This window comes from Mesoplodon bidens (assembly GCF_964165515.1).
Source record: "Mesoplodon bidens genome assembly, chromosome: 10".
Lineage (NCBI taxonomy): Eukaryota > Metazoa > Chordata > Mammalia > Artiodactyla > Ziphiidae > Mesoplodon > Mesoplodon bidens.
This window is the reverse complement of record NC_138172.1, coordinates 37,918,119-37,934,953: the sequence shown is the minus strand read 5'-3', so window position 1 is coordinate 37,934,953 and position 16,835 is coordinate 37,918,119. Positions and strand designations below refer to the sequence as shown.

General features: G+C 39.4%; 1 protein-coding gene across 5 annotated transcripts in view; it reads left to right on the top strand.

Annotated features, from left to right (window-relative positions):
* The window catches only part of DOCK3 (dedicator of cytokinesis 3), a 404,205-nt gene that overhangs the window by 25,344 nt on the left and 362,026 nt on the right, over positions 1-16,835 (top strand). For 4 of the 5 annotated variants that reach the window (XM_081246551.1, XM_081246550.1, XM_081246549.1 and 1 more), the window contains exon 2: positions 16,752-16,835. In XM_081246551.1, coding sequence (XP_081102677.1) covers positions 16,752-16,835 — 84 coding nt within the window. Of the gene's footprint in view, positions 1-16,751 lie in introns of those variants that run through there. The other variant, XM_081246552.1, reaches the window with a different exon arrangement.

Below are 16,835 nucleotides of genomic sequence, written 5' to 3'. Positions count from 1 at the left end.
ACTTTAAAAAATTTACTGTTTTCATTATTGAGGAATATAGCTCCTAGTCGCTTTAGGGTTACATCTTTACAGTTCATGATGGAATAGGAAAGAGCTAGTTCCTGTTGGGAAGACTTCAGGGAGTGAATGATTTGGCCCAGTCTACTTTACATGCTCACTTGTGGTTGAGGGGCTCTGACTGATAGCCCCACTGAAATCACACAGAGTGGGAAAATTTCTGTAAAAAGTGAGGATTAGGAATGCTGGGCACACAGAACAGTAAGGAGATAAGACTGCCTGATGCACATACACTACATGCACACAAAGCAACAGTTAATGTCAAACGTGTGATAGCAGTAGAATGTGCCAGGGACTTCCCTGGTGGCGCAGTGGTTAAGAATCTGCCTGTCAATGCAGGGGACATGGGTTCAAGCCCTGGTCCAGGAAGATCCCACATGCTGCGGAGCAACTAAGGGCGTGCGCTACGACTACTGAAGCCCGTGTACCTAGAGCCCATGCTCCGCAGCAAGAGAAGCCACCGCAATGAGAAGCCCGTGCACCGCAACAAAGAGTAGCCCCCACTCTCTGCAACTAGAGAAAGCCTGCGTGCAGCAACGAAGATCCAACACAGCCAAAAATAAATTAAAAAAAAAGGCTTCTCTTAATCTACATGGTTAATTTCCAATTAAAAAAAGAAGTAGAATATGCCAGATGACTTCACAGATTGGGGGAAATAATTTCCAAGAGTGAAAAAACTGAGTCTTGTTGTGTGAATTGGATTTTTGTCAGTGAAGAGGAAGCATGAGAGGAGATCCAGGCAGTTGGAAACAGTGAGGTATGGACTGGAGACTTGTGCAAGGTATGTACTGGAGACTTGTTTTGGAGAACTGTGAATAGAACAAGTCTCGTGTCATTGGGAGAAGATTGGGAGGATAGGTTTGGCTGAGAGTGTTAAGGGCCTTGAATATAAGAAGAAGGAATTCGCCTTTTATTCTCTGTGCCGTGGGGGGGCCAATGAAACATTTTGATGAAGGGAAAAAGCAGTTTCAGGAATGGAAGTGGAGGAGCATAAGAGTGATTTTAGATTCAGAAAAACTAGATAAACAAATAATAGAATTTATTTTCAGAGGAACTAGGCACTACTGTTCCTAACATGGAAAACCTACAAGGACTGTGAACAAATCACTTAACTGCCTTCTATTTGCCTCTTCAGTAAAATAAAATAAATATATTGTACTAATCTTTCCTTACATCAGATTAAATATGTAAAATTGTTTCAAGAAAATATTTTGTTGTAATAGGCATTATTGCTTTATAAATGACTTATTAACTTTGATACATATGAGAGAGTATTTTTCTCTGTGGTATTTGGAGATTATAAGTTGCAAATAGATTGTTGATTGAGGAGATGACCTTTACATTTTATTAGCTCATAAAGTAAATGGAACTAATACCTTGGGTTGCATTTTCTTTTTTTTCTTTTTTTTTTGAGGTACACGGGCCTATCACTGTTGTGGCCTCTCCCATTGCGGAGCACAGGCTCCGGATGCGCAGGCTCAGTGGCCATGGCGCACGGGCCCAGCCGTTCTGCGGCATGTGGGATCCTCCCAGACTGGGGCACGAACCCGTGTCCCCTGCATCGGCAGGCGGACTCTCAACCACTGTGCCACCAGGGAAGCCCTGCATTTTCTTTTAAATTCTTTATTTTAATTAGGTAGATGACAGAAACAAGTTCTGAAACTAAACTTTAGCGCTACGTGTTAATTTTTTTTCCTTCTAGTCATATATATATTTTTAATTACTAAGAATTCTCAAAATTGCCTTTGTAACTGATTTTTGACACTTATACCCTAAATCAGTGCTATTAACTGCGGTGTGCACTGCTTGCACTCCTGGGTCTCAAATTCTTGGAGAGAAAGCTTCAACTCCTCTGTCTGTACCTCGCCCTAATAATTCACTGTCTCTTTGGCCAGGATGGGAGACAGACCCCTTGCTGTCCTCTTCCATCTATCCTTCATGCCTCTACTCTTAGCTCCCCCATTTGCCATTCTGCAAACCACCTCTTTGAAATCTTTATTCTTCTCCTGACCTCACCAGACATTACATGCTCTCCTCCCCACCTCATGACTGAAACTCGTTTGGGACTCAAGTTGGGGTACCTAGTTTATCTCTTACATTAAAGCATATTCACCCCCTTAAAAATTTCTCTTTGCCTGTAGTGTGTTTGAAACACGTTTTTTTTTTTTTTTTTTTTTTTGCGGTACGCGGGCCTCTCACTGTTGTGGCTTCTCCCGTTGCAGAGCACAGCCTCCAGATGCGCAGGCTCAGCGGCCATGGCTCACGGGCCCAGCTGCTCCGCGGCATGTGGGATCTTCCCGGACCGGGACATGAACCCGCGTCCCCTGCATCAGCAGGCGGCCTCTCAACCACTGTGCCACCAGGGAAGCCCTGAAACACGTTTTTAAAAGATAGTTTCTAACTTGAAGTGCTCTTTTCTTGAAGTGCAAAAAGATAACCCAATAGTTCTTAATTTATAAGCAGCTGGTTTTCATCTAAAAGAGGAAACTCTGAATTCTGTTCTGATGGCTAGCGTTTGTATTAAAAGATTTAGCTATGGTGGTTTCTTTTATTTCACATATAGGAAAGTAAACTTTAGTGTTGATTCTATGATATTTTTGTATTACTAGAGTTACACTGAAAAGAGTACAACTTTAGAGACATTGTGGAATGCTTATATAGATGCAGTGTGCTTATACATGGTATAGGCAAATACAATGGACTTAAGTTTTGAAAATCTTTATAGCTTTTAAAAACTGTAGAAGTGGGACTTCCCTGGTGGCGCAGTGGTTGAGAGTCCGTCTGCCGATGCAGGGGACACGGGTTCGTGCCCCGGTCCGGGAAGATCCCACAGACCGCAGAGCAGCTAGGCCCGTGAGCCATGGCCGCTGAGCCTGCGCGTCCAGAGCCTGCGCTCCGCAACGGGAGAGGCCACAACAGTGAGAGGCCCGCGTACCGCAAAAACAAACAAACAAAAAACCCCAAAAAACTGTGGAAGTAATACTCTCAAAGCCTCTTAACTCATTTCCCCAAGTGTATCCCCACTTCTTCCCTCACCCAACTCAGGTAACTGCTATAAATGATTTGATATTTCTTTCCATGTATATATAAATAAGTTATGTACATACTTTTAAAAAATAAATTGTGGAATAATAATTTCAAACACTTACATAGTACTTTGTACCAGGTACTATTCTAAGCCCTTAACGTATATTAACTATAATCTTCACCATAATCCTATGAAGTATATGCTATTATCATCCTCATTTTTAAAGATGAGGAAACTGAGACACAGGAAGGCTGAGTGCCTGCCTTGTCCATTGTCACACAGCCAGTAAGTTGTAGAGCCAAGATTCAAACTCAGGCATTCTGGTTTTGGAGTCTGTATCTTCAGCCATTATCTCTACTGGGAAGATGCATAACCTTTCTGTGGCCAGTAAGTCAGAACAAACCTACCTTTGTCCCAGAGCATGGACTTGAGAAACCAAATCTTGGTTCTGCTTTTTAAACCTTTTAAGTAAAAATTTTATTATGTATCAATTGTCTTTTATAGCTGTCATCTTTAATCTAGTGGTATTTTTTTGGGGGGTGAGAGGGGCAAGCGTCAAATTCCATTTTGAGAATATAATGAATGTTACACATCATGTCTGCAGGAAAATTCACGTATGCCAAAATAAAAATTTACCAGCCATATCAGAATATTTATGGACTTCTGGAAGCCCATGTTTGGATTCATTTAAGAACCACTACTTAAAACATTTCAGCTTGTCTTTTTTCTCTACATTGTGTATACATTTTATTTTTTTAGCCTGCCCTTAATGTTACTGACTTACTTCTTTTACGGGATTGTTTCTACTTCTTGTTTTGCCATTTTCCTTTTTTTGCCCTTCTTTTAGTATGATCACAGACTCATGGATTTTTATTTATTTTATATGATATAAACAGTCATTCTGATGGTAATTCTCAAATTGTCCTAATGTTTTTAAAGTTCTCCTGTGAGGATTTCCTCTGTAGAGACACCTGCTTTCATCTGCTTTGTTCTGATAATTGACAATATTTGGTCTTAGGTCTTAAAGTGTGTGCTATTTTTACTTTTTTGACGTAAAAGTCAGTTATATAAAATTTCCTTGTTTTGTGCAATTAGTTTTCTTTTATGATGTTTATTTATCATTGTTTGCATACTATTTTTTTTCTTTTTTGTGTTTTTAAAAAAAATCCTTATTTGAGAGATAATTCACATACCATATAGCTCACCCACTGAAAATGTACAGTTCACTTATTTTTAGTGTATTTATAGAGTTGTGCATTCATCACCACTACCTTAGTTCCAGAACATTTTCATCACTCCAAAAAGAAACCCTATACCCATCAGCAGTCACTCCCCATTCCTTCTCCATCACCCCAGCAACCTCTAGTCAACTTTTTGTCTAATGATTTGTCTGTTCTGGCATTTCAAGTAAATGGAATCATACGATATGTGGCCTTCTGTGTCTGGCTTCTTTCACAGGGCATAATGTTTTCAAGATTCATCCATGTTGTAGCATGTGTCAGTACTTCATTCCTTTTTATGGCTGGTAATATCCCATTGTATGGGTGTACCACATTTTATCTATCTCTTTACCAATTGATGGATATTTGAATTCTTTCCACGTTTTGGCTGTTATGAATAATTGTGACATGAATATTCATGTACAAGTTTTTGTGTGAATGTTTTCAGTTCTTTTGGAAGTATGCACAGAGTGGAATTGCTGGATCATTTGGTAATTTTTAATTTTTTGAGGAATTGCCATGTTGTTTTCCATAGCACCTGCATCATTTTACATGTCCTCCAGCAGTGCACTAGTGTTCCACTTTCTCCACATCTTTGCCAAAACTTATTTTCTGCCTTTTTTTTTTTTTGTGTGTGTGTGTGTGTGTGGTATGTGGGCCTCTCACTGCTGTGGCCTCTCCCATTGCGGAGCACAGGCTCCGGACGCGCAGGCTCAACGGCCATGGCTCACGGGCCCAGCCGCTCCACGGCATGTGGGATCCTCCCAGACCGGGGCACGAACCCGCGTCCCCTGCATCGGCAGGCGGACTCCCAACCACTGCGCCACCAGGGAAGCCCTATTTTCTGCCTTTTTAAAAAAAATTATTTTATTTATTTTTGGCTGCATTGGGTCTTCATTGCTGCACGTAGGCCTTCTAGTTGCGGCGAGTGGAGGCTGCTCTTTGTTGTGGTGCGCAGGCTTCTCATTGTGGTGGCTTCCCTTGTTCTGAAGCATGGGCTGTAGGCGCGTGGGCTTCAGTAGTTGTGGCACGCAGGCTCAGTAGTTGTGGCTCACGGGCTCTAGAGCGTAGGCTCAGTAGCTGTGGCGCACAGGCTTAGTTGCTCAGTAGCTGTGGTGCACAGGCTTAGTGGGATATTCCTGGACCAGGGCTCGAACCTGTGTCCCCTGCATTGGCAGGCAGATTCTTAACCACTGCACCACCAGGGAAGCCCTTTTCTGCCTTTTTGATGATAGCAATTCTGGTGGGTGTGAGGTGGTATCTCATTGTAGTTTTGATTCGCATTTCCCTAATGACTAACGATGTTGAGCCTCTTTTCATATGCTGTTGTTCATTTGTATGTATTTTTTGGTGAAATGTCTATTAAAATCCTTTGCCTATTTTTGAATTGGGTTTTTTATTTTTGTTGTTTATTACTTTCTTTATATATTTTTTAATATTTAAAGTCTTTTAAGAGTTGATTTGTAAATATTTTCTGCTGGTCTACAGACTATCTTTTCACTCTCTTAATAGTGTCCCTTGCTGCACAAAAGCTTTTAATTTTGTTGAAATTCAATTAATCTATTTTCTTTTGTTGTTCTTATCCAAGAAACTGTTGCCAAATCAGATGTCATTAGTATTTGCCCTATTTTTTTTCTGAGAGTCTTATAATTTTAGCTCTTATATTTAGGTCTTTGATCCACTTTGAATTAATTTTGTATATAGTGTAAGGTAAGGATTCAACTTCATTATTTTGCATGTGGATATTCAGTTTTCCTAGCAGTACTTGCTGAACAGTCTTTTTTTTTTTTTTTTTGCGGTACGCGGGCCTCTCACTGTTGTGGCCTCTCCCACTGCTGAGCACAGGCTCTGGATGCGCAGGCTCAGCGGCCATTGCTCACAGGCCTAGCTGCTCCGTGGCATGTGGGATCTTCCCAGACCTGGGCATGAACCCGTGTCCTCTGCATCGGCAGGCGGACTCTCAACCACTGCACCACCAGGGAAGCCCCTGAACAGTCTTTTCTTTCCCTATTTAATGACCTTCAAACCTTGTTAAAATCTCTTGGCTACTTGTGGCAGGATTCATTTCTGGCTCTTAATTATATTCCATTGATCTATATATCCTTATACCAGTACCACACTATTTTGATTATTGTAGTTTTGAAGTAAGTTTTGAAACTTGAAAGTGTGAGTCATCCATTTCTGTTCTTTTTTTTTTTTTTTGTGGTATGCGGGCCTCTCACTGTTGTGGCCTCTCCCGTTGCGGAGCATAGGCTCCGGATGCGCAGGCTCAGCGGCCATGGCTCACGGGCCCAGCTGCTCTGCAGCATATGGGATCCTCCCGGACCAGGGCACGAACCCGTATCCCCTGCATCGGCAGGCGGACTCTCAACCACTGCGCCACCAGGGAGGCCCCATTTCTGTTCTTAATTTAAGATTGCTTTGGGTATTTGGGGCCTCTGGAAATTCCATATGAATTTTAGGATGTGTTTTTCTATTTCTTGGGGATTGTGATAGGGATTCCATTGAATCTGTAGATTACCTTGGGTAGAATTGTCATCTTAACAGTATCAGTTCTACCAATCCATGAACATGGGATGTCTTTTTACTTACTTAGATTTTTAATTTCTCTCAGCAGTGTTTTGTAGTTTTCAGTCTTGTACCTCTTTGGTTAAATTTATTCCTAAGTATCTTATTATTTTTGGTGCTATTGTATATGGAATTGATATAGCTGAAGGCTGTTTTATTAAGTTCTCCATCTCTTTTTTTCTTGTGCAGTGTTTTGTTAAAGAAACTGAATCTTTTGTCTCATGGTGTGAATCTTGCTAATCATGTTTCTGTGAATTCATTTAATATGCTCCTTTTTCCTGGTATTTCCTTTAAGCTGGCAGTTAGTTCTATAGGTGTCCCCATATTAAGGTTTGAGGTTTTTTTTTAAATAAATGATTACTTTACAGATGGCATTATGTGCTTTGTTTAGTAGTTACATAGTTTCTTGTTTCCTCTTTTTGTGATGTTAGAGCTATTGATGATCATTTCCTATACCTATACATTTATTGGTGGTTGCAAAATGGTGATATTCTACCTTTGCCATCACTTCTTTGTTTATTGTTTAGGATATTTTTTATAAAGAGAAACTTTTCCTTAACTACTTGGGTATTCAGAGGTATATAGTTTGTATAGGAAAAGCATGATATATGTTCTTTTTTTTTTTTCCTGTTTTGCTAATTTTCACAGTAGTGAGTTGATTCCCTTAGCAATCTCTGAAAAGTGACCATAAGCTTTTTTTTGAACCATTGTTATTATTAACTCAGAGATTTAAATATACTGATATACTATTCTTTTAGTGAGTAGTGGGACTTTCTTGGTGTTGAAAGTCTTTTTGACCTGACCATAGTAGTTTTTGATAGCTTCCTTGGTTTTTAGTATGACAAGATATTCTATGCTTATCTTAAGCATTTCCTGTCCTAAACTTGGCATTTTCCCAAGGAGCCCTGGTTCCTTTTAGTGAGAAAGAGTATATTTAGAAATCATAATTTCAGTGCTAGAGATTTTTCATTGTTTCTAGGCCTTGTCAGGAACTGTGCATGTCTACATTGTCTTTACTTAACTTCATAAATCTTACATCTGCATTTTCCCTCCCTTAAAAACAAATTCCTAAGTAATTACTTACTTGCCTTATTCCCCATTACTCACACAACAGTCTTAGAATAGCATTACTATCACTATATCAACAGTATGATTAGTGAAAGCAGATTAAGATTTTTTTGAAGTTCTTTTTATCCTTAGAATATATTCCATTAGGGATAGTTGGCCAAATTACTTTCTTTTGACATTACTTGGAGTAGTTCCTCTCTTTTTGGTTATGCTACTAACTTGGCTGTACATCTAGGTTTATTTAATTCATTTTACTTTCCATTTTTAGGGCTTTTTTTTTTTTTTTTGCGGTACGTGGGCCTCTCACTGTTGTGGCCTCTCCCGTTGCGGAGCACAGGCTCCGGATGCGCAGGCTCAGCGGCCATGGCTCACGGGCTCAGCCACTCCGCGGCATATGGGATCCTCCCGGACCGGGGCACGAACCCGTACCCCCTGCATCGGCAGGCGGACTCTCAACCACTGCGCCACCAGGGAGGCCCAGGGCTTTTTTTGTTGTTGTTAGTTTATAGCTCAGTTTTGCTATTATAGAAAACAGTATGCTGCAGATCTTGCTGCATATATATTTATTTACTTGATGGTTATTGAGTATTGATTTCTAGAAGTGGAATTGTGTCAAAGCATGTGAAATCTTAAAATGGACCCATTTCTACTACCTTTTTAAGAAAAAAATCTTACACTTTGTATTCTGGTCATGTATGTGCACATCTTTATCAGCACTGTTTGGGTATTAATCTTTGATAATCTGATAAAAAAATAAGAATGATACTTTTTAGCAATCTTTGTTACTGTGGTTAATATTTTTTCATGTGTTTTTTGGCCTATTTGTATCTTTCGCCCAGTTTTCTTACGGGCAAAAAAAGTCTGTATTTTTCTTTTTGATTGTAAAAACTATGTCCATACTCAATGTAGAACATTTTGATTCTTGCTGGCATTTTTCCATTTTTCTTTCAGAATTTTTAGATATTATATATGGACATCTAAAAAGTTTTACATGTAGTGAAATCCATTACTTGTTCAGAACAAACCAGTTTATAGGTTTGATGTGATCCAGTCAAAATGCCACCTGTACCCTTCACTGAATTTTATAATCATTTTCTCCAGTTTGTCTGTAAGAAGGAACATAGGAGGGCTTCCCTGGTGGTGCAGTGCTTGGGAGTCCACCTACCAATGCAGGGGACATGGGTTCGAGCCCTGGCCCAGGAGGATCCCACATGCTGAGGAGCAACTAAGTCCGTGTGCCACAACTACTGAGCCTGCGTTCTAGAGCTCGTGAGCCACAACTACTGAAGCCCGCACGCCTAAGAGCCCGTGCTCCACAACAAGAGAAGCCACTGCAATGAGAAGCCCATGCACCGCAACGAACAGTAGTCCCCACTCGCCGCAACCAGAGAAAGCCCGCACACAGCAGTGAAGACCCAATGCAGCCAAAAAAAAAAAAAAAAAAGGAAAAAGACAAACATAGGGCTTCCCTGGTGGCGCAGTGGTTGAGAGTCCGCCTGCCGCTGCAGGGGACACGGGTTCGTGCCCCGATCCGGGAAGATGCCACATGCCGTGGAGTGGCTGGGCCCGTGAGCCATGGCCTCTGGGCCTGCGCGTCCGGAGCCTGTGCTCTGCGACGGGAGAGGCCACAACAGTGAGAGGCCAGCTACTGCAAACAAACAAACAAACAAACATAGGAGCTTAGTCTTAAAAGAGTAATGGGGGGAGGTACTTAACTTTACCATGTGAGGTAATAGCAATTAAAAGTGGGATGTTGGAACAAGAATGATTGATACTTGAAACAGAATAATGTTCCAGAAATACATTCTTTATATTTATGAAACTAGTATATGATAAATGAAATATCTTTGTAAACAATTAGAAAGAAGAAAACTAATATAATAGTATAGTAATTTAATAGTAAAGGAGGCAGAATAATATGGGTCAATCCAAGAACAAGTACAGTTCTTGTAGTGAGTATCTTTTGTTTGAGTTGGTGGGGGAAATAATTGAATGGAAAGAGGTAGATATTTTTCTCTGAGCCACACTCATACAAAGTCAGTTTGGACTGTGAGTCTATTACCATGACAACTCATTTTTGAAATCAGAAGAGGTTTGATTTTGTAGTATTATATGGGTGGGCTGGTACAACAATCCAAGATTGTATAGTGGATTTGCTTCAGAATGCATCTTTTGACCCTTCTTTCATGATCTAGCAAAGATAAAGCTTTCCTTCATGAGTGTGTGCATGTGTGTGTGTGTGTGTGTGTATGTGTATATAGGTATGTATATAAAGGTAGAAATATTAGAGAAGTATGTATACACTAGACAAAATAGGTAAGCTGAACAAGAGGCAAATAAAAATATTCTTATAACTTAATTGCAACCACTTTTATTTGTATATTCCACAAAAAAATGGAATCATGGTATAAATATTGTTCATAATCTTTTTCTACTTAACACAGTATGAAAGATTTCAAGCTAAATATCTATAAAATTTTTAAAATTAGTATTTCTGTCTCTGTTAACATGTTTTTCAAACGTCTTCAGTCTTATTTTGCCACTGATGCATTCTTAATTACTTGGGGATTAAGATGGCACAAAACTGAAAGAATAGTGGTAAAGGGCATAGTTGTTGTTTTGTTTTGTTTTTGTTTTTTGTTTTTTTTGGAGAATGGGCTGAGAAGGGGCACTGGTGGGTGTGAGCGGTCACTTAGGAGGCCATTGCAGGAGTCCAGGCGAACTTGGATTCAAAAGGTAAAAAAGGTTATGAAGCTGCAAAGAGCTGCTGTTATCATTATGTTTGTATTTATCTGTCAGGGTGTGGGCAGGAAAGAGATTGCACAGTCAAATGGGGTAATCTGAACAGGGTTTAATAAAGGGACTACTTCTGAAGGTGAGGCAGGAGCTAGGGAAACGAATAGGATGCAGTACCCCGGTGGTTGGTTCCACCACTAGGACTGAAGGGGCAAGTGAGGGAACAGTTACAGAAACTCACAGGAGCTGTGGCCTTCGGCAGAGGGATGCAGCCAGCTCCCAGGGCCCAGCAGGAATAAACATCCCAACCTTATTGTCCGCCTGTTCTCCAGCATCTGGCAGTGTTCTCCACTGGATTTACCCAACCAGCCATGGGGCAAAGAGGAGGCTGTTGATGCTGCCTGAGAGGGGAGGCTTTCCGGGGTATAAAGCGAGGTGGAGGAGGGTTGAAAGTGGATCTCAGGGTCAAACAAATCTTGCAACATCATATGGATCATGCATTTTTTCCCCTCTCATCTCACACTCCTTCCCCTGCCACCACCAATGAAATGATAAACTCTTTGTAGGTGGAGATTATTTTCTTTAAAAAAAATTTATATTTTATATTGGAGTATAGTTGATTAACAATGTTGTGTTAGTTTCAGGTGTACAGCAAAATGATTCAATTATACATATATATGTATCTATTCTTTTTCGAATTCTTGAAGCTCGCAGGGACCAGTAACTTCTAATGTACCTGACAGACACAGAGGAGAATAGAGTGAAACAGTCTATAGCTAATAGGTTTATTCTTTGTGATATTCCTGCAAACAGAGTGTAGGCCTGAAAGTAGATCCACGATTATAGGGAGAAAGATCTGCTTTCTTTTGAGCCTCTTGCTTTTCTAGCAAATATAATTTTTTTCTTTTCTACTTATACATTAATTTAAAAAATCACTTGAAAGCCAGTCTTGAACGAAGATAGTTATTAAAGTGGAAAGTTTACATAGGTTCTCTGAATAGGCATGAAACACCCAATTTCAAACAAGGAAAGCCATTGGTAATTTTAATGTTCTTGTCAATTAGTGACAGAGGTTAGGAAGACAGGAGTGATGAATGCTTTGGAGATTGAAATAATAGCAAGGCCCTCGATAAAGAATTTGTTAGGGAGTACATAGAAGATCTGGTGAAGTTAAATTCCTAAATGCTAATGCAATTCATTGTAGTTTTACTATAAGCCATGGCTCAGAGATTGCCTACTTTTGACCTTAGGACACCTGTCTCATTGTTAATATGTGGGTGCCTACAAGGATTTGAGAGATGCTGGAACATGATTTTTTCTCCACTGTGATGAAGGGTTCAACCCAGTAAATCCTAGGGAAGACCATTTTTCCCCACTTGGTACTTAAAGGAGGATGCTGTTGAGTATTTGCTGTTTCTTAACATTTTCCAAATCTGTATGGCATTAAATGGTAGAAGTTGGTCTAACTGCTTTGTTATTTGTGTTTGTTCAGAATTTTGTTTTCCATGGGGAATTTACAACATTTGCAGAAGATTGAATAATGCTACTACTATTTAGAAATATAGCCAAATACTTTAATAAGAGCATACTAATTACCAATGTCTTAGTCCAGTTCAGACTGCTATAACAAAAATATTATAAACTGGGTAGCTTAAATAACAGACATTTATTTCTTGTAGTTCTAGAGGCTGAAAAGTCTGATATCAGGGTGCTAGGATGGTCAGGTTTGGATAAAGGCCCTTGTCAGGGTTGCAGACTGCTGACTTCTGTGTCCTCACATGGTGAAAGGGGAGAGGGATCTCTCTGAGATCTTGATTTATAAGTGCACTACTCCCATACATGAAGGAACCACTTTCATGACCTAATCACCTCCCACAGGCCCCATTTCCAAATACCATCATAATGGGGATTAGGTTTCAACATAGGAATTTTGGGGGGACACAAGTGTTGTCTTTAGTAACCAGTAAGCAAATTTGATATCTTCAGTAGAGATTAAATATATACATATATATGTACACATACAAATAGGCTCATGCTATTCACACACACACACACACACACACACACACAGTTTTATACTTGGGCTTTTTTTTTTTTTAACAATGGAAAGGCTGATATTAGGTGGTATATGTTCCTCTGTTTCATCCTTTGCATTTTTATGCACATTGTAGAATCAGTTTATTGATTTCCACAAAATGTCTATTGGGATTTTGGTTGAGATTGCATAGAATCTAATGATCAATTTGGGGAAAATCTGTATCTTTATACTGTTGAGTCTTGGAATTCGTGAATAGGATGTATGCCTTCATTTATTAGACTTTTACTGTATCTAATGTCATATAGTTTTCTGTATAGAGTTCTTCCATATGTCTCTTAGATTTATTTATAGTTACTTGACATTTAAAAAATTAATTAAATAATTAATTTATTTTGCTGTGTTGGGTCTTCGTTTCTGTGCATGGGCTTTCTCTACTTGCGGGGAGTGGGGGCCACTCTCCATCGCGGTGCGTGGGCCTCTCACTATCGCGGCCTATCTTGTTGCGGAGCACAGGCTCCAGACGCGCAGGCTCACTAGTTGTGGCTCACGGGCCTAGTTGCTACGTGGCATGTGGGATCTTCCCAGACCAGGGCTCGAACCCGTGTCCCCTGCATTAGCAGGCAGATTCTCAACCACTGCGCCACCAGGGAAGCCCTACTTGACATTTTTGATGCTGTTATAAATTGTATATTTCTAAAACATTTCATTTTCTAGTTGTTTGTTCCTATATTGACTTAAAAAAATTCATATTGTATCTAGTGACCTTGCTACACATTGACATATTTTCTGTGTTGGTTTATGTCTAGGTTCTTCAGGATTTTTTTTCAGACCTGCAGATAATGATACTATTATTTCTTTGTTTCTAATCATTATACCTTTTATTTCTTTTTCTGCTTTATTTGCACAGTGTAATGTTGAATAGAAATGGTAGTGGACGTACTCTTCCTATTCCTAACCTTAGTGATAAAATGCTGAGTATTTCACTAATATATATGATGTTTGCTATAGATATATTGTACATAACCTTCATCATATTAAGGAAGTTCCCTCCTATTCTTAGATTATTAAAAATTTTAGTCACGGGTAGACGTTGAATTTTATCAAATGCCTCTTCTGCATTTATGGATATGATCATGTGATTTTTTTCCCCTTTATTGATTTTTTTAATATTACACCAATTGCGCTCTTGAATAAACCCAAATTGGTCATGGTTATCCTTTTTATATATAGTTGGATTTGATTTGTTATTTATTCATTCATTCATTCATGCATGCATGCATGCATGACCACGTGGCTTGCAGGATCTTAGTTCCCCGACCAGGGATCGAACCTGGGAATCACGGCAGTGAAAGTGCCGAGTCCTAACCACTGTACCACCAGGGAATTCCCAGTTTGCTTTTTATTTTTTATTTATTTATATTTATTTATTTATTTATTTTTAACATTTTTATTGGAGTATAATTGCTTTACAATGGTCTGTTAGTTTCCGCTTTATAACAAAGTGAATTAGTTATACATATACATATGTCCCCATATATCTTCCCCCCTGCGTCTCCCTTCCTCCCACCCTCCCTATCCCACCCTTCTAGCTGGTCACAAAGCACCGAGCTGATGTCCCTGTGCAATGCGACTGCTTCCCACTAGCTATCTATTTTACATTTGGTAGTGTATATATGTCCATATATATACACTAACACGCTCTCACTTTGTCCCAGCTTACCCTTCCCCCTCCCCGTGTCCTCAAGTCCATTCTCTAGTAGGTCTGCGTCTTTATTCCCGTCTTGCCCCTGAGTTCTTCATGATGTTTTTTTTTTAAGATTCCATATATATGTGTTAGCATACGTTATTTGTTTTTCTGACTTACTTCACTCTGTATGACAGATTCTAGGTCCATCCACCTCACTACCCAGAACTCAGTTTTGTTTCCTTTTATGGCTGAGTAATATTCTATTGTATATATGTGCCTCATCTTCTTTATCCATTCATCTGTTGATGGACACTTAGGTTGCTTCCATGTCCTGGCTATTGTAAATAGAGCTGCAGTGAACATTGTGGTACATGACTCTTTTTGAATTAAGGTTTTCTCAGGGTAAATGCCCAGTAGCGGGATTGCTGGGTCGTATTTTTAGTTTTTTAGTTTTCTATTTTTAGTTTTTTAAGGAACCTCCATACTGTTCTCCATAGTGGCTGTATCAATTTACATTCCCACCAACAGTGTAGGAGGGTTCCCTTTTCTCCACACCCTCTCCAGCATTTATTGTTTGTAGATTTTTTGATGATGGCCATTCTGACTGGTGTGAGATGATATCACATTTTAGTTTTGATTTGCATTTCTCTAATGATTAATGATGTTGAGCATTCTTTCACGTGCTTGTTGGCAATCTGTATATCTTCTTTGGAGAAATGTCTATTTAGGTCTTCTGCCCATTTTGGGGTTGGGTTGTTTTTTTTTTTTAAAAAAAAGATTTTCTATCTGTGATCATGAGACAGATTGGCCTGTAACTTTCCTTCCTTATAATGTCTTTTTCAGCTTTTATTTTCATGCTGAGTTAAAAATAAATTCTCTTTTCCCTATTTCCTGGAGGGATTTATTTGTGGTTGGTGTTTCTTCTCCAGATGTTTGGACAAATTCGCTGGTAGAGTAGTCAGGACTTGTTATTTCATTTGTGGGAAAATTTTAATTACAGATTCACTTTTGTTTAATAGATACAGGACTATTCAAATTTTTAACTGCTCTGTCAGTTTTTGTAAAGTTGATCTTTCTACAAATTTATCCATCTATTCTAAATTTTCTAATTTTTTGTTATAAAGTTTTATCTAATGACCTTTTATACATCATTTAATTATTACATTAATGTTTTTATTGCTGATACTGATAATTTATACCTTTTCGCTCTCTTTTTTTTTTGATCAGTCTTGCCTACGTGTCTATCAGTGTTAGTGTTTTCAAAGAATTAATTTTAGATTATAAGGCTTGATATATGATAGTGTACATCCTTTAAGATTGACAAGGCTTTTCTTGGTTCTTTGTATTATGTAAATTTTAGAATCATTTTATCAGTTTTCTACAAATAAAAGTATGTGGGATTTTGAGGAGTATAGGTTTTCTCTGTTGTACATTTGCTTTTTACTTCATTAATTTTTGTTTATTTTTATTATGGGAATTCTGTTTTTCAAAGTATAATCATTTATTTGGTGATCCTTTTATTTTTTTATTTTTTATTTTATTTTTTTTTTTGCGGTAGGCGGGCCTCCCACTGTTGTGGCCTCTCCCCCCGCAGAGCACAGGCTCCGGACGCGCAGGCTCAGCAGCCATGGCTCACGGGCCTAGCCGCTCCGCGGCATGTGGGATCCTCCCAGACCGGGGCACGAACCCGTGTCCCCTGCATCGGCAGGCGGACTCTCAACCACTGCGCCACCAGGGAAGCCCTGGTGATCCTTTTAAAAATATGTATTTGTCTGTTTATAGTAGATAATAAGCGTCTAATGTTCATTTTTTTCTTTTTTTTTTTTGGCGGTACGCGGGCCTCTCACTGTTGTGGCCTCTCCCGTTGCGGAGCACAGGCTCCGGACGTGCAGGCTCAGTGGCCATGGCCCACGGGCCCAGCCGCTCCGTGGCACATGGGATCTTCCCGGACCGGGGCACGAACCCGTGTCCCCTGCATCGGCAGGTGGACTCTCAACCACTGCGCCACCAGGGAAGCCCCATTTTTTCTTAATTGATACATACTTGCCCAGAAAGAACAGGCAAACACAAGATATGCTGATATTCTGTTTACAGAAATGTTTTCACATACATGCATGCATGCACACACCTCTAAGTAATAGTGATTTTGCCAAAGTATACTTCAGTGTTCTGAACCATTTAATATTACCTTTCAAAATATAGATTAAGTTGAAAGGGACTTACATATTTGAAAAATGAATTAGAAGGGAGAGTATATACTTAAGAAAATTTAGTGCTTAATTTAATTGACACTGACCCTGTCTCACTATTTTAAAATGCTAATTGACATGTTTATCCTTGTTTTTCTAGTGATATGCAGCTTTCGAGGATCTGTCCCTCAAGGATTGGTCTTAGAAATAGGAGAAACAGTCCAGATTCTTGAAAAATGTGAAG